General features: G+C 55.9%; 5 protein-coding genes across 5 annotated transcripts; 2 read left to right on the top strand and 3 right to left on the bottom strand.

The window, feature by feature from the left end:
• Positions 1-340: 340 nt before the first annotated feature.
• Positions 341-606, bottom strand: IE81DRAFT_321888 (hypothetical protein). The gene has a single exon (XM_025513469.1). The coding sequence runs from the start codon at positions 525-527 to the stop codon at positions 354-356; it is 174 nt and encodes a 57-aa protein (XP_025371127.1). The 5' UTR covers positions 528-606; the 3' UTR covers positions 341-353.
• A 959-nt stretch (positions 607-1,565) lies between these two features.
• IE81DRAFT_321883 (hypothetical protein) lies at positions 1,566-3,688 on the bottom strand. Its single transcript, XM_025513468.1, has 8 exons — positions 2,969-3,688; positions 2,819-2,888; positions 2,707-2,745; positions 2,576-2,635; positions 2,367-2,502; positions 2,178-2,295; positions 2,071-2,083; positions 1,566-2,010 (listed from the first exon to the last, which is right to left on the bottom strand). Exons 1-8 carry the CDS (start codon positions 3,554-3,556, stop codon positions 1,985-1,987), a joined length of 1,050 nt encoding a protein of 349 aa, XP_025371126.1. The 5' UTR covers positions 3,557-3,688; the 3' UTR covers positions 1,566-1,984.
• Positions 3,689-6,603: 2,915 nt separating this feature from the next.
• Positions 6,604-10,142, bottom strand: IE81DRAFT_54242 (hypothetical protein). Its single transcript, XM_025517435.1, has 5 exons — positions 9,440-10,142; positions 9,345-9,368; positions 9,078-9,276; positions 7,052-8,939; positions 6,604-6,873 (listed from the first exon to the last, which is right to left on the bottom strand). Exons 1-5 carry the CDS (start codon positions 9,821-9,823, stop codon positions 6,822-6,824), a joined length of 2,547 nt encoding a protein of 848 aa, XP_025371125.1. The 5' UTR covers positions 9,824-10,142; the 3' UTR covers positions 6,604-6,821.
• Positions 10,143-13,401: 3,259 nt separating this feature from the next.
• Positions 13,402-14,265, top strand: IE81DRAFT_54162 (hypothetical protein). Its single transcript, XM_025517434.1, has one exon. It carries the CDS (start codon positions 13,457-13,459, stop codon positions 13,952-13,954), a length of 498 nt encoding a protein of 165 aa, XP_025371124.1. The 5' UTR covers positions 13,402-13,456; the 3' UTR covers positions 13,955-14,265.
• Positions 14,266-14,890: 625 nt separating this feature from the next.
• IE81DRAFT_54159 (hypothetical protein) lies at positions 14,891-17,331 on the top strand. The gene is made up of 3 exons (XM_025517433.1): positions 14,891-14,909; positions 15,068-16,367; positions 16,554-17,331. The coding sequence occupies exons 2-3, from the start codon at positions 15,164-15,166 to the stop codon at positions 17,072-17,074; spliced, it is 1,725 nt and encodes a 574-aa protein (XP_025371123.1). The 5' UTR covers positions 14,891-14,909; positions 15,068-15,163; the 3' UTR covers positions 17,075-17,331.
• The last annotated feature ends 171 nt before the right edge of the window (positions 17,332-17,502 follow it).

The raw sequence follows: 17,502 nt of genomic DNA, 5'->3' as shown, positions 1-17,502 counted from the left end.
TCATGAGAGGTGTCGATGGGAACGAGATTCACAAAGCGACCCGTGCTCGGGTCGCAACAGCATGTACACCAGCTGCGTGCTTCTCGCCTTCAAGCCGCTCACAAGATTTGCGAGCGATGTGGTACCATGCGAATACGTGTTGGTTTCGATTGTGAATGTGAACCCTTGAACGAGCTCGCGTCGAAGCGCTTGAGGATGAAGTGGCGATGCGATCGAGCCCCACATTCACGATTCACGATTACAGCTCCTGTCGTGGTGCAGCAGGCTCGACTCGTGATCGCTCCTCGCCCACACGCCTGTCGCAGCGGCGCGTAGATGGCTCCGTGCGACGATGCAGCCACAACCCTCCCCGTTCACTTCCGGCTTCTCGTCCCGCCGACAAAGCAAAGCCACTCAGCCAAAAAGGTTGACATGCAGCACGTGCCTTTTGTCGAGCCTTGGCACGCCATCCAGCGGCCTGATAGTTTTGCGCGCCACTCGGACGGTGGTCTGAGCTTGGCACGATGAGCAAGCGAGGCGGCCCGCATGCTTCACATGGTAGGAACGTTTGCTTGTCTTTTCTGCTGCTGCTGCTGCTGCAGCAGCAGCAAGTGGGCTGCGCTGAGAGCAGCGCGTGGAGGCAGTGAGAGCGCAGACCTTCGCGCATGGTTCTCTAATGCCCATGCAATGATGCACTTCGGTACACGATCCTCCGCGCTAGCAACAGTTATGAATCGAGTCTTCTATGGTGGAAGAGCGTGTGAGTCTTGCCCGCGCCTTGCACAAGTCAATCTTGAATCTTCGACCATCAGCGAATTGACTTGATTTGATCACGCCGAAGGATACAGTATATGGGCGACACTCTGACTCGCACGACGCCGAATCATGATATCATTCACGATTCATGCTTGCTGCGCCCGACCTCTTCTGAACTTCGCATTCGTCTTGCTTTCATTTACACGCTGAACAGCCGTCCGATCATGCTTGTACCTTTCTTCTCTTCAAATCGCGAACAGCTATCAATCACAAATGACTTGCATCGCGCTATCATCACCCATGCAATGCGCTCCTGACTGCGCACCACCGCTTCTGCGTCAACGTGTAGCGCCGCATTCACGTTTGACCACGGCGCATGGCAGCAGCTGTGAACCTTTTCTGTTTGACCAGAACAGCGCGCAGAACAAAGGGTCGCTGCCCTTGCGCTGACCTCGCGATTCTGATCTGCTCACGACTTTCATACCCTGCTGCTGCCAGCAGCAGGATATCGCTTTTGAGCACGCAGCATGCCTTCTGGAACTTTCAAAAGTGATTTCGGAGCCTTTCGAGATCGGAGCCTTGATAAGCGGCAAGCGCGGCCGACTAAAGCCAAGGGGCGCCGCGGGGCAGCGAATGCGCCTTGTCCGAATCGGCCAAATGATCTTCTCTGATCATCTCGATGGCGAGCGCCACGCCATCTCAGCGATGAGGCCAGAATCAGGAGACACCGATATGATTAGTCGCGTGGTCTAATTAGTGACGATCACTGAACGGTAGCAGTGACGGCAAGATACACAGGCTTGGCACTCTGTCACCTCACAAACGACTGGCGGCGTGCAGATTGACGTTTGGATTGTGGTAATCATTTGGGATTTCAAGAGATGCTATCGTGATGAATCACGGGCAACACAAGCACACTGAGGCTAGATGCTCTCTAGTCGGGCGCCGAAGCTAGCTCCACAGCTCCATGCGACCCGTTGATGCGGCCTATACTTGGCAATGCTCGTCATATCCGATGGGACTTGATTATGACTCGACGCGTACCCTCGCAGTCTCAACGAGACCTCTGCAAGGTGCCTTCACCACGAGAGTCCGCACCTCTACTACAATCAAGAAGCATAGATGTATGCGGTAATCGCATCGCGGATACCTCGTCGAGGTGAATCACGAGGAGGGGACCCATCAATTCAAAGAGGTGCTGTCATGCAGTGCTCTTGACCCTGCTCGAAGCGGCATCGGGCCAATTGCTTCACTTTTTTCGGAACAACAGCAAGTCTGTGTGCAGAGAATGTCAAGTCAGCAGGCAGTCGAAATCAAAGCATAAGCACAACTGACCCGTCTTGTATGGCTGAGCAACATGGGAGCGCAAGGGGGAAATCTCAATTTTAGCACGTAGACACGACTGGGTGTGCTTGTCCTACGTCGATAGACAAGATGCTCACGTAGGCAAAGATGCCTTTCTCCTCGTCGAGCCATTTACGGTCCGGAGACGATTCCACCACTTTCCGGCAGCTATCAATGAGCTTCGTCCTTTCCGGTTCCCCGAGAACCGAAATGTAGCTGTAGTGACCCATTACGTCGTACATCAGCGAGGGTTTACGCCGCAGATGCTCAAGATGTAGCACACTCACGACTTGCTCAAGAGTCGGTCAGTGACACCTTCGATGGTCGTTGGCAGCTCGCGAGAGAAAGCTAATGGCTGGAGGTGATCGAAATCTTTCAGCGCTGGAGCGGCATATGTTGGCTCACGCCAGAGCATTCGGCGGTCTACGGAGGGCTCATGACTCTGTCAGCCTGTCGCTATTATAGCAACAGATTTGGAATTCTGCAAGGTACCTACATTGGGGTGTGTCGTTCTCATACTGCTCGTAGTGATCTCTGAGGCCAGCAACCCAGGAAGCTAAGTGAAGCAGACGTCATCATCACCTTGGACCTTCCAGGAAAAGCGCACACCTGGACCCTTTGACTCACCAGCATCTCGGTCCTCGAGATTCCACATCAGAGCAAACACTGTAGGAAGAATCACCGTTGAGCGTCCTCTCGAGGCCCTTGGTACGCGCCACAAAGACGCCAATCAACATACCTCCGCCAGGCCTTAGGGTGGAGGAAATTTCGGCGATTGCTTTCGAAAAGTCGCGCGTCCAGTGCCAGGCCTTGGACCAAGACACAAGCATTCGGTCAACAGCCACCAAAGATCACTTTCAACACGCGGCACCATCATCTCTGTACTCACTTGCGCCACGAGCACAATATCGTTGTCATGACCAGCATTGATGTTCTCGAAAGCACCATCAACAGTCTTGAGCTCGACGTCGTGCAAGGTTTGCCGGACTGGAGCAATAGCCGTTTCCCAGCCTTGTCTCATACCGGTGCTAGGTTCTACAGCCACCAATTTCGCGATCCTATCGTTTGATTGAGCGAGCAGGGCACGAGTAGCGATGCCTGTGCCCGAGCCAAGCTCTACGATGCTCAGCTTGCTCTTCTTGCCATTCGTTCTAGCAGTAGGTGCCGTCAAGATGGCCTCGATGGCCTCTGTGGGGTAGGACGGACGAGCTCGATCGTACAGCCCTGATGCACCGGAGAGGTCGAAGCCGGATCTTGCAAGTGGATGCATGGGCGTCAAACGCGACGTCACAGCTTCGACGGCGCTGCTCGTTGCAGACGAGACCTTGTCTACGACCGATGACATTTCTCTATGCTCTATGCTGGGAGACAGCGCAATGACTTTATTGCCAGGTTGATGAAAGCTTGGTCTTGCGCAATTGGAGACGGATGAGACAATCCTGGAAGAGTACCAGAGACTCGTGCGTAGGGCTGTCATGACTCTTGCGCGATGCCCAAATGAATCTTCTTGTGTGTGGTAGCTTTATATCAGAATCAATCCTCCTCCTCTTGTCGAGTCAGAGAAGCGACCAAGGTTGACGTTGGATCGAGTCATCGGCACACATTAATTAAGAGCACGCAACACCATGCACTGCTAGCCGCCCGCGGACATCAGCCCCATATATGCTCCTCATCAAGACGCCGAGTCTGGCGCATGGCTGCAGCAGCAAGGCACAACACGCTTCACTGCCGGCGTGCCGAGTTCGGCCCTTTCGGATTTACAATCATGCACCGCGTCCATAGCAGCAGAGCAGCAGCATGCGCGCGGGCGACGCGTATTGGCCTCGTGTTGGGCGCGTCGAAAAGTAACACGTACCTGATGAGACCAGCTTTGACGACCGGCCAAGCTTCATCATGCGTCACTAGTTGAGAAGCAAGGACAACGGTCCTTCAGTCGTGAGGTTGCATTCTTGCGGGACTGATTGTATAGAGTCATAGTGCAGGTGCAATGCTCGACACACAGAAGACAAGAAGACGATTCACAGGCGTGCAGGGTACAAATTACAAGGGAGTGTCCAGGGCGATACGAGGGGCAAAAGCGGGTTTCAAAATACATAGAGCATCAAGCATTCGGTGGATGACGGGCGGCGACGTCGGAGAGATTCAGCAGTGTACCAGTAGGTCCATAGCTGCGCGCCATCTTCGCATCCACAAGCAACGTGCTCGACTTTCGACGTTGCGCTGCTCCGACAGACAAGTGCGAAGGGCGAGAGATGGAAACGGATTCCACCCGGCGTCGCGCCAGCATCGTGGGCGTGTCATCGCTGCCGCCGCCGCCGCCGCCGCCGCCGCCCGGTGTCACGCTCCTTCTCGAGCTCGAAGAAGGAGTTCTGACCCGCTCATACGACCCCGACGGTAGGCGACGGCCTTCAGCAGGTGTCAGGACGATGCTGGCGACCTCTTGTGGGGACACATTCGCTGCACTTGCTGAATCGTGGAGCTCTGCGATGGTGGACCTCTTTAGATGGGTAGGTGTCGCCGTCAGCACATCACCTCCCTTGATCCAGGGCAAGTCGCTGGCAGAAGGCGAGACTGCAGATGTGGCGCCCTCGGCCATCAAGTCGGTGTAGTGGTGCTCGATATATCTGGGACGGATTGTAAGAAGCAAGCTAGGTCAATGACTGCAGACGTTTGCGCTACAATCTGGGACGCTCACCTCCCGAGTTCTTGCCAGCCACCTCCAATCCGAACCATGACGATACGACTTCGCAGAAAGCGGCAGAAGCACAGTCTTGGATTGCGTGATCCTACCCAGTATCTCCCGCTATCGTCTTTCCATGCGTCCCGTGGTGCAGCGTCCGGCGCGGTAGCAGCGTGCGCAATCTGAATCGGCTGAGGCAGCTGATTCACGATTCGAGACACGGCAACGTCAAGCTTGTTGTTGACGTTGGGTCGATACCGATTAGGATGTCTCGAACCTCTGCGTGACGACACTTTAACCGAAGAGATGGAAGTGGCACGGCTTGGCGTGCGCACTGGCAACTTGCTGCCCACCGGTGTCGACAGGGCGCTCGGCAATCTGAGATGTCCCAGAGCACCTGGTTTTTCCGGACCCGCTGTCGTCTGCTCTGTCGTCGCGGGATTCACCTCGGACGGCAGCCGTTTCCGGGGTGATCTAGGAATGCCGCTCCTTCGAGCCGCGCTCGACGTTCGACTGATTGGCCTGACTAGCGGGCTACCTTCCGAGACCGTGCGTCGCGAAGCCGAAATCAGATCGGTGGCAGCTGCAGCTGACAAGGTACGGATAGACTGTGAAGGGAGTTGCGCTTTACGCCTCACAGGAGCAGGGGACGCCTCCCTTGATGGCGGTCTGAACCCCATCGCATCGTGTGGAGAGTCCCTGCCATCAGACAAGGCCTCATATTCCGCCGATGAGACTTCCGTCGATGAAGCCGAACTCAGCGAGAACGCTGGCGAGGGCACTACGCTTTCACGCTGGCGTTGAAGGCGACGCAGCTCGGGATCGCCTAGTATTTCGTCGGCCATCGCCCGAGTTTCTCGGTGTAGGGCGTTGACATTCGCCAACGTGTTCTTGACCCGCACATCATCAAGAACGTGATCTGCAGCGATACTTGTCTCAGCAAGTAGCGTCTGTGCTCCCTCTAGCCGTTCGTTCACGACGACTGTGCCGGCGGACTTGCTCTGGGCCAGATTGCGCTCGCCTTGTCGTGATTGCGATCTGTGGTCGTCTTCTGCATCGGCATCAAGGCTGTCCAAAAGCTCTACTAGCTCTCCGAGCTGGTTCTCCAGTTGTGATGCGAGGTCGCCGAAACGCGAGAGGCGGGAGTGCCTTCTCAGTCGGCCTTGCCGTTTTGCAAGAGCGTGCGCGAGCTCGGTGCTCTGAGAACTCGAGGGCGATAGGCTCGATGAGGCTGCGTAGACTTCCTCTTCGTGGCGGCGCATCTGCGCTTGGGCTTGCTCGTCATCAGATGTGGTTGGCAGCCGCAGTAACTGCCGCTTCTGAAGGGAGCCGTCCGGGAGAGTTTGAACAAACACCTTGTCTTCTGCCTCAAGGCGTCCGACCAGGTCTTGAACAGTATCCAGCTCTCTGCCACGAGGTGCTGTTGGAGCGTCAGAGGATTTGGTCGAGAGGACACTCTTCGGTCCGAATACATCGATGCTGACATCGCCGACATCAACCTCAGCGCCTGTGCCGTCAGATACAGATTCGGTGAGAGCGAGCTCAACCTGTGGCATTTCAGAAGCGCCCTGCTGCTTCGTGTGCGCGTTGTCTTCGAGCCGACTCGAGGACGAGCTTTCGAGGTCATCCGAGCTTGGGTCTAAAGAGACTGGAAATTCGAGACCATCGGTTGCCGGGGGCGCCTCCTCTGTGGCAAACCTGCTGCAAGACTCGATGCTTTGGTTGATTGCTGCCACGAGACTTGCAAATTGAGCTTCAAGCTGCGCTACATGTGAGCGAGCATCAGCAGTCAGCTGCTGATGCTGCATGAGAGTGCTCTCAGTGCAGCCTAGGCGGGCAGCTTCGTCACAAGCGTCCGTCAGTGAGGCAATGGCAACGTGCAGTCTGCTCGTAGATGCTTGCGTCCAAGAAGCTACCGTCTCTTGCAGCTGATGTAGCCGATGAAGTTGACGCGGATCCTGTCCAGCTGCAGTCGCCTTCATCTCGTCCTCATGTTTCGCTAGCTCAGCTTTCACGTGCTTCACCAGTCCATCGACGGCGGTCGATGCATTGGCAACGGCATCTAGGGCATCGTTACGTTTTTGCTGCGACGAGCGCTCTTCGTCCAGACGGACCTGGCGTTGTCGTGCAAGACTTTCGACCCTCTCCTTCAGAGTCTCGAGCTCTGTGCTCCATCCATTGACGTGTTTTCGAACCTCCTCGTCAACAGAACGGAAGGAGGGGTCAGCGCATACGACGGGCTCGAAGAGAACTGTCGGCGCATCTCCAGTCATAGGCACGGACAACGCCTGCTGGGAAAACGTAGCGACCGAGCTTGCCAGCGTTGCAACGCTCTGGCCTGCGTGCTGCGAAATCAGCTCGGCTACCTGATGTCCTTGAGCTGTGGCTTCTTCGAAAGTCGAGCGTAAGTCAACAACGGCGCCGAGCTGATCCAGACTGACTTCGAGCCATCGCAAAGCAGCTTCTGCCTGTGAAACGCGCCGATCTGCCTCGAAGCTCGAATCAACCAGATGCCGCTGAATTGAAGAAGCTTCATTGGCCTTCGCGAGGCCAGCTGCCAGCTGCAGAGCGCGCTCCGACGCAGCGCGAGCTTGGCGGGTCTCGGTCATGCGCTCGCGGGCCACCTGAAGAGAAGCGCGCAAATCCCTGAGGGCATCGGTGGAGTTGACGGATCGCCACGGGTACGCTTCAGCCACCTTGATGCAATCCTCGTTGACTCTTTGAAGTAGTGCTGCAGCATTTTTTTGTACCGCATCGATGAGCTGATCCGCCGTGCGAAGCTGCTTGAGCATCACGACGACCTCAGATCCGTCTTCAATAGCGGCATCGGTATCTCTCTTGACTTGCTCAAAGTTTGCCAGACTTTTGTCGAGCTGTCTGCGAAATGCAGAGGGAATAAGCCCTGCTTTGACCGCTTCAAGGGTGGCAGCGTCGATCTCCTTGCGCAAGTCGGCGCCCTTGACGACCAAACCGGCTAAGGTGGGTCTCAGGCCAGGCAGCCGGCTGAGATACACGTCGTGCGCAGGTGCTTTGAGAGCCTCAAGTAATGTCAAATCCGGCTTTGAGCCCGGATTTGCGAGCGACCGTTGCGCACTTGTGTCAGCGCCTGTCGAAGGAGACTCGACTTCGAAGCCAGAAGTTGCCTGCTCTGCTACGGCGCGACATTGGTTGGTCAAAGAGTCGAGCGACGCGACGAGCCGCTGGATGAGTTGGAGAGCGCGTAGAGCCCGAAAGTGTCGCTCAAGCGCTGATTTGGCCTCTCGAACAGCGGTGACTGTCTTGTGCATTTCAAGTGAAAGCGCATCTTCAAGAGCACGGGTGTGCTCAGCTTGGTCAGCATAGATCTGTTCCTGGGGCTGCACAGGTCTCAGATGCCTTCGGAGAGATGGTTGTGCGCCTAATGGCGTCGCAAGATTGACCGAGCTAGCTTGTTCAGGGCCTATCAACGTTTCGAGACGTTGGCAGAAGCTTGCGATCTGACCGCTGAAGTCTTGCGCTCTTTGGCTGTCGGGCACGCCCTGCTCCTCGTCTCGTAGCTTGGCCGTGGTGCGCTGAGCGTCCGCCGCCAGCGTCTGCAGAGTCGAGTACGCGCTGTCCGACTGATGCCATTGGCGCACGAGTTGGTCGAGGAGCTCTGATCTTGCGGCCATGCTGGATGTCAAGTTTTCAAGACGGTCCTGCTCGTCTAGGAACTCGTCAGGTAGCTTATGACACTCCATGACTCCGTCCAGCACGTCCCCACATTCTCCAGTTGCCTTGGCAAAGGCGTTGATGCGATGTGCAAGCTTCTGGCTGTCTGCATCTAAGCGCGCAGAGACTCGTTGCCGAGAGGCGGAGCTTCGCTCTCGCAGTGGCGATCGGAGCGGTGTTTCCGGACTCAATCGGTCACTGTCAAACGAGCTGGCATTGGAGTCGGGATTGCGCCCCACTCCGTGCAGATAGACCTCCGTAGTCCATCTTGCTCGCGCTGTGACGAACTCATCGACATCCGCAAGAAGTGTACGATAGACGTCCCAGCAATGCCGTCGGTGGCTTTCCCATTCGAGGCGAGCCCGGAGCAGCTCCAGCTGATCTCGCCTGAAGCCACACAGGTGAAGCAGCTTGTCGAGGGCGACAAGCGTTTCAAGAGCCAGCTCCACCAGATCAGCATCCTGAGGAGACATGTGCCGCTCGGAAGCCTCTGAAAAGGGAAGGCCGCCAGAGACCGGTTTGCGCGGGTCAACACTTGGTTTCACGAAGGCGGGCACTGATGACACTAGCCTCTGGTCTGCTCTGACTTAGACAAAGAACGCTTGCTGGCATCCGTGAGCCGACTCACCTTTAGAGACGCGCCTTAAGCGCTCAACATCAGCCGCATTCCAAGCGGTAGCCTCCTCCTCTATGCGCTCCACCTCGTCGATCCAGCTTTCCGTCTCCGCTATCCTCGCATCCAAATCTGGCCAGATCTCATCCGATGGCCTGTTGCCCGCTTCTTTGCAATCTGCAAGAGGTTCGAGCTTCGGTCGCTGGTCCAAAATCTGGAATGAGAGTTCATCGAAGTCGAGGCTTAGCACAGCACGCACCGCTCAATCGCCGAGCCACTTACTTGCAAGAACTCCTCGATGCGGGACTGGCGAGAGAGGCTAAAGTCGTAAGCTCAATGAACTTTGATGCTCCGCAAATCTTGTCTTAGATGCGCACCTTTCCCTCATTGAACTTATTGAGCTCGATCACATCCTCGCTACTGAGCTGCTGGCTAGGCTCTTCCTCTAGGGGTGATGGCATTTCCGCGCTGTTCGCCACATCATCGCCAGCGCCAGTCTGTGCTGCCACGACCGTGGCACCTTCATCCCGCCAAGCAGGGCTTCCGCTGTGCTGCAACGCAGAGGAGGTTCTGGTGGACGGGTTGGTCAGGTCGTCCGTCACTGTACACGCCCGTGAGATAAGCTCATCTTCTGATGATACCCGAGCGAGCTCCATAGCATCGGGGGTTGCGCTTCCATCTTGCGTCTGAGATGGCAGTCCTTCAAGCGAGTGTTCGTCACTCGCCTGGGGAAGGCTCGCTGAGTCACTTGTCGTCGCCATCTGTCGTCGCTATCGCTGTGGCGCCTGCCCGTGAAACATCGTCCTTTGTCGTTGGTTGGAGGAGCTAAGGAGCTTCGTCGAAGACACTCGAGCCGATCGACTAGAGCTGACTGCTGGAAAGCAAGGCATGCCGAGACAGCAGTGAAATACCAAACGGCGCCCGCGGCCCTTTTGGCATGTGATCACCCTTTGTGCAGGAATATGAGGGTAAGTCGGAGGTGAGCTTGAAATGAGCGCCGAATCCCACGAGCGATTCGTGTTAGCGTGATAATGGAAACGATTGAACCGTTGCCCCAGCACAGCATGCGCTACTCACAACTGACTCATTTACGGTGGCTTCGACTGCCGCGAACCTTGACGGACCGACCCAGCACGCATCCGATACGCTAAGATGATGATGAGCTGCTCGGCGCGTCGAACGCGGCACGTAGTCCCACACGTGACTCACTCAGATCTCGCTTTTGACTCTTGACTCAAATTCAATCGTGAATTTAATTTGACTTGACTCCTCACCTCGATGTCCGTTGAATCTTGAATTGGACTTCTTGAACAATCGTGGATGGCGTAGACGGTGCAGAATCGTTGCTACAAAGTCTCATCTTTGCATCTCAGCAGATTTCCTATTGTGATTGAAGGTCACCCCACGAGTGTCGGCCGGGAAGAAGCGCTAGAAGACTGGGCTGGGCCATGACGAGACGTTTCAGTCTCATATGAGTATACCAGACACTTTTTCTTGGCTATCTACGTGGCTGAGACGGCCCGTGAGTGAGATGCTGGGTGACCGTTGTGCTCCCCTCTTCGAGCCTTGCAAGGTGCATGCGCTGCTCCAGCTTTCAAGGTTCGAGCGGCCCGCCGCGTATGTCCTCGTGATCCTGCATGTCACTCGCTCATCATGCTCCTACATCTTATTTTGTCTTCGCAAGATGACCAGGGCTAGGCGGGAGGTTTGCTCAGCTCAGCTCGCAGCGTGTCAGCTCAGATTGCGATCGATACGCGCAGCTAGCTCGATCTTGACTTAGCTGAGACAGCACCGGATGATTGTGTTTGCGATTGGGTGTTTGATGTGGCACAAGCCGCGTCCGATAGCGAGCCCTGGTTTTCCCGCGGCTCTTAGACGCATCAAAGTCCGTCACATGCTGGTGCGCGTACGTACGCCATGTCCACGTCTGCAACTCATTCAATCCCCTACAGCTGCTGGCGCTATGATCGGTAAAGGTGGATGAATGGTGCGCAGCAACAGCCTCACCCCTCTGCACTTACACTTTGACTCACTGATTGATGCACAGCTTCACTCGATTTCAGTTTACCATTCACGATTGTATATATGACGGACCGATGCCCGCGGGTCCCACAGCGCGAACGCAACTTGATGGATCCTGCCAATTTCTTGAGCATTCACCATTGACGCGCGTTTCACCAGAGTCTGATTCAGCTTGCGCCGCGAGAGTCGAGACGCGGCTCCGCGTCTCAGCCCGAGCTGGCAGCCATGAGCAGCAATAATGATGTGAATCTAAGTTCAGCGCTCCAGGCTGCACAACACCGCACTCGATCGGACGCGGCACCCCGCCTATGTCCAGCCTTTGTCAAAGGGCTACTACGCAAGTACGCCGACTTTGAGCTGTCAATCACGAATCGCTTCTTTCGTCATGTACAATGAGTCTGTAGCCGATTACGGATTGAGGATGCCAAGAATCGGCTTCGAAATGGCTCCACCGAGCCGACACAGACACAAATTTTCGCGATGCAGGTGATAGATGAAGCTGTTGTTGTTGTAGTGCGTGACAAAGCCGCCGTCGCAGGGGCAAAAAGTCAAAGAGTCAGAGTGACGATGTGCAGAGTCGTGGAGTCATTCACTGATTCAGATACTCGCTTCATGGACACCGCCGGTGAACCACCAGTCGTGGGTCAGAACTACTCAACATCGCCGCCGACAGCTCACAACTACTCTTCTGACTGCACGCCCAAACTGTTAGGCAAAAGGACCATATCATGCAGCAGACACGAAGGTTGCGCTGCAGGGGCTCACAGCTGCTGACAGCAGAACCCCGCTCAGCCTGGAGGCAAAAGAGCTAGGTGTCCTCAAAATTTGGCTGCAGCGATGCCCGATGGCTGCGACAGCAGCTTCGGCCCGCTCATGCCCGCATGCAAGCTAATGCAGAAACGCGCTAGCGCAACACGAACAGCAGTCGTTTCCCACACCGCCGTCACAATAATGATGAGGAGGACGCCCACGCAGATGAGTCTTTGAAGTCGCGATTGTTGTGAGTCTCATCAGCAGGTTTTCTCGATCGAGCACCTGGCAGAATCAAGACACAGCGGAGGAATAGCGCATCTCTCCTTTGGTGCAGCGGACGTAGGCGCCGCATCTGCGCCTCAGCAAAGCGGGCAGTGGCGTGCTTAGCCGCGGAACCGATTCCACGAGAAGGAGTGGCGGTGTTTGACCGAGTCCCATTAGACGATGCTTACTCCACCTGAGCCAGTCCCCATCAGTCAAGACACACAGCTGCTAGCCGGAGCAAAGTCTACCAGGCCATGTTTGATCCATCAATCCGACGCCAAAGCGCTCTGATTAGATCCATAGAGACGCTATCAGGCAGAGGCGCGGAATGAGCCCCCACCCACCCCTTGCTCGGAAGCTCGGATTTCGGCGGCGCCTCTTTTGCGTTCGATGGGGTGCCTTGGCCCAAGTTTCGAACACTTGAAATGTTGTGGGTCTGAGTGTGAGTCAAGAACTATGAGTGCATCCATCGAGTCACGAGTGTGGAGCACGTGGATTCCCCGCTCTCACTCTGCCGAACGCACCCGCCTATGCACTACTGGAGTGCTGGGATCGTGGTTCGTTCTGATCCTGCGAGCATCAATCCTCCTCAGTGAATAGCATAGCAAGGCACCTCTGCGTGAAGCTGCATGGGATCGCCCCACCGAGTGGTCTGGAAGCCAGCTCATCGAATGAAATGAATGGCGCGCATTTCAACTGCTTCTAGCTCTCCTGACTCACATTCTTGATTCTCAGGACCATGCAGGCATCCCACTCCAGAATTGCTGCACACAGCTCTGCTTGTGCGCCGGTCGGTAAGCCTGTGAGCGACGTTACGATATGTAAGACTTGACGTGCGCTAGATCATGCGAAAGCTTGTCGTCGCAGAACCTAGTGTGTATTAAGCATGCTGCTCACGCGCTCTGGCTTGCTCAGCAATCACGAATCATGAATACACTCACGCAACACTACACACTCACGAATTACTGTAACTTGTCACTACAGTCCAGCATGCCTCCTGCTGGCGCCTACTTGGCCTCGAGACACGGGTTCAGAAAAGATCAAAGTGGACGCTCATCAATCTGAAGCACGGGTGGGCGCACCTGACTCGTCGCGGAGAAAGCGTTCAGTCGAAACGGCGCTAACGACAGCAAGGAACACATGGTAAGGTTGCGCTCAAAGCCGCGTCTGCATGATGCTGATGCGTGCGTGAAGCTTACTGGCGCGTTCCACAGTCGGACAAAGCTTGCTGTTGCATATGTGTAGCCACGCGCTTCTCGTGCTGATGTCGGTTGCGTGGTCTAAATTCTCGGTGGACTGTCAGCAGCGGGATAGCTGCGCGGCGTTCACACCAACAGGCTTCTCACGCTTGCACGATGCATCCCTCCCTATTGGAGAGCTCGAACAGATCAGGTCTGCCAGCGCCGCATGATCGGACGGGCCTTTCTGGGACCAGATCATGGTTTGAAGATGTCGTACTTGCTGGCGAGTATGAGCTCGAGGGCGTAGGGAGGTGTTGCGAGCCGCTGCGCCGCATGCACCACCTGCCCAAGATAGGCTCGGTCCTCCCACCCAAGCCATGCAGCAGTCGTCAGTCGAATTGCCTTGGCTGCCGCCTCAACTCAATCGAGAATTTGAAGCACGGACACGGACACGGGCCCGTTCGCCCCACCCTCGCCATCAAAGGGCAATCTCCGGTATATGGAACACAAGCAAAGCGACTCCCACATCAGAGTGAACAGCAGCAGAGCTCTGCTGCCTGCCCACGCGAGGTCAAGCGCAATCCACCGCTTGCTCTGCAAGGTGAGTCAGAAATCGCAACCCTGCACCTTCCTTTTAGCTTCCTATTCACGATTACAAGTCTCAGCCCCTAAAGTCTGATCTTACGAGGAAGTCTCAACCCCTCCACGACTTCCCATCCTCGGGGGCATCCTACCATTCGCGATCAATACTTCGTACTTCACCGCATGCATGGCACAACGGTCGCCTGGCTTCTCGACCGGTATAGGCGCTCAAGCGTGGGTAAAGTAATCGCCTGAACACAGCCTTGGCCAGGCGCAGTGCAGCTCCGCTCGACCAAGCAGCGACGCTTTTGCATAGGACGAAAGAGCTTTCTGGCTGGTCCTTGGATGGACGCAACCTCTCGGAAGCTTTCCTCACTCACTCGTGCTGATAGACACCAACCCCCGCTTTTTGGTGCTCTCATCTGACATCGCGAATCAAAAGCGTCGACAAGGTACAAGAAGAGAGGCCTTCGATCTAATCTCTTTCTCCCTCGTCAATCACACACGCAAATTCTGTCGACACCAGGAGCCTTTCGACCACTCAACGCGGTTGCTGCTCTCAGCGCATTGGACTCGGCAATTTGCTTGCTGCTGTCCGGCTCCATCGGACTCCTTCGCAACTACTGCTTGACAACTTTGAGGCCTGAAATCGACGACGACCACCAAGCTGAACCAGCTAACCTTTTTCGCCGAACTCTTCTCGCTCTAGTCATGCTGTCTATCACCGAGAAGCGATCTATGATCCAGCGTTCGGTCATGGACTGGAGCAGCCCTGCGTATGGAAGGCGTCCTTGTCCACCCAACCTGCGCACGGTAGCTGTGACAAATCTGCCCATGTCTGGTGAGGCAGCGCGGCACGTCTCGATGTTTGTCAAAACCCCACCTTGCTGACGCGGATCACGACACCTTGTGCAGTCACTGAAGAGCATGTGGTCTACTTGCTACAACCTTTCGGCGAGATCGTTGGCACCCGCTCGTCCGAAAATACGGATGCGCATTGGGTCTCCGTCACCTTCAGCACTTTTGAGAGCATGCGCCTCTCACTGTGCGTCAACAAGCAGTTTCATTTCGGACGCGAAATGTGAGTCGTCTGTAGTTGTGAAGGCTTCACGCATGCGTCTCCATGCTGACCCAACCTGAGTGCCGGTGACTTCAACAAGTGGGGCTCAACCATACATGGCTCTCTACTTGCCCTCTGACCAGGAGCTCTTCGAGCGCGACAGACATCAGAGTAGACTAGCACCAACGGGACCTCACAGCTTTGCCCCACAATTCTACGGCCAACAGCTACAGGCCGACATGTTTGGTAATCGTCAGGTGTCGAAGCTGAACGATGAGGGCAAAACCCAGGAGAAAGTCTTGTCCACCAACATCTACGTTCTCAACCTCCCGCTCAATGCTACCTCGGACAGCATGGCGGAGCTCTTTGGCCACTGTGGCCTAGTGACGCACTGCGTCATTCTCGCCATCACTGACAGCCAGGCTCGTCGACGTGGCTTCATCGATATGGGGGCTCCATGGCAAGCACTTCGTGCGATGGACACCTTCAATGGCTACGTCTGGAATGGATATCCGATCGAAGTATCTCATGCGTTTGTGCAACGCAACGGAGGCCCTCTAGCAGACCACAAGTCGGAAGTCATGAAGTGCAATCTTTCGCGCAATCGCTCCAGCGTCGGATCCCGCCGAGCGCTCGAAGACAATCGGTCGATGTGGGGCTCAAAACAGTCTTGGGCATCTTGGCACCCTGAACCTCTTCAGCTTCGTGGCACCTCTCCAAGTGCGCACGGGTATCTTGGACGAGATACGTCTGCCCTACCTTCGCCTCTTACACCGCTGTCCAGCCGTTCGAGTCTCTTTTCCGCAGAGAGCGGTGGACAAGACAGCATCACCACCAACAATTCGTTCATGATGCACAGCAACCCTTATCTTGGAGCGACGCCGGCCTACTTGGATGCGCACTACAATGGCACTCCCAGTGACTTGACTTCGCTGACCCGCGACCCCATCACCATCCTGGTACGCGGTCTGGATCCCTCGGCCATCGTAGATAACGAGGACTTTCGACGTGCGTTCGAGCCGTACGGTAGCGTCGGTACGTGCTCTCTCGCCATTGATGAGCATCAGATTCCCAGAGGCTATGGGTTGGTGTCCTTCTGCGATGCCGAATCTGCTCGTCGGGCCTTCCAAGACATCAATGGCAAGGTGCGCAATGGGAAGATGCTCACGGCCGAGTACGTCGCCTACAGCTCACCACAGCCAAAGAGAAAGCCCACCCCGGTGCCTGCAAGCGCTTGGTCGCCGCCTTGGATGAAAGCAGGGTCTGGCCATCTCTGCTTCGGCCAGTCAGCGCCGAATGATCTGCAAGTCTACGACCATCCGTTGAAAATGCCAAGCCCGAGTGCTGTGAACATCAATATGAGCGGACGTGGTCAAGTCCCTCAAGGCGTCCCCTTCCCATACGGACCTCCGCACTTCAAACAGCCCCATGGGCCTAGCCAAAGTGCGTACCGGTCCTCATCTCAAGGTATGCCGCACTGGATGGAAGAGCAGATGTGCACGATGGGAACCGCAATGTCATCGTCGACTCAAGCGCCATTCGGCGCTGGCTCCCCGCACAACGGTCTCAGCCACCTCCTCGGCGAGCCTTTCGTTCCGACGCCATCGTCTAACGTTCATGCTTCGCAAGATCATCATGCAGCTTCTGCTTCACAACTTCAGGCTTCTTTGAAGCCCACCACGAAATCAGACAGTCTCGACACCAAGGCGAAAAGTCCACCACCTGAGCTGGCTCTATCACGCATGACGTTGGAGCCGTGGACACCGTCCGGTCAATCGACTCAGACTGGTGCCACAAGTCCTGGGAGTGCTCTGAGCTACGGAAGTACAGCCACGAGCGCTTCTAATCTTCAGACGCCAGAGAACACTTTCAGTCGACGGAGCATCACCAGCAATCAGACTTGGCCCTCGCAAGCACACGACGTAGGAGCAGGCGTGTGGTCGCCGACCCCGGACGACAAACATCTTCGCATGTCGGGCTTCGACAGCTCGGCTCTACGTGCTCTGCAACAGGACAGTCCTCCTCACGTCCCGAGCAGGCGTCGCGCCACGCTGGACCCGGTTGGACACGAGCATGCCACTGGCTCGCCGCCGCACACTCTTCCCGACGAAAAGTCTGTGCTCGGGATCACCAATTTGCAGCAGTCTTAAAAGACGTCGCACCCTGCCTGCGCCTTTCATGGCCATCGTCTGACGATGGTGTTGCCGAACGCATTGCTCTTCTCCTGTTCTCTTCTCCATACAACACGCACCTTGCTATGCGTCTACATTCGCAACGCGGATGGCGAGGTGTGCTACACTGCGGACACGCTCAAGTCGGATGGCTCTTGTTCCTGAATCCAAACATTTTTTCTATCCAGCGGCACAATATCAACCCAATAGAATCCAGACTTGACCCAGAGAAAGCTTTCCGACCCCACATCAATGCTACATCCCCACACTAACTCGTCACGACTAGCTCGATATCGCCATCGCCGTTGTCCTTACCCAGATCCGTCACATGAGTGTTGCCGCTCCCCTTTGCCTAGTCATTACCAAAGTCTTGCTTGCCCCTGGACTTCTCGACGCATGCTCTCATT

Source organism: Ceraceosorus guamensis, assembly GCF_003144195.1.
Source record: "Ceraceosorus guamensis strain MCA 4658 unplaced genomic scaffold IE81scaffold_15, whole genome shotgun sequence".
NCBI classification, from domain to species: domain Eukaryota; kingdom Fungi; phylum Basidiomycota; class Exobasidiomycetes; order Ceraceosorales; family Ceraceosoraceae; genus Ceraceosorus; species Ceraceosorus guamensis.
This window is presented reverse-complemented; position numbering and strand designations above follow the sequence as displayed.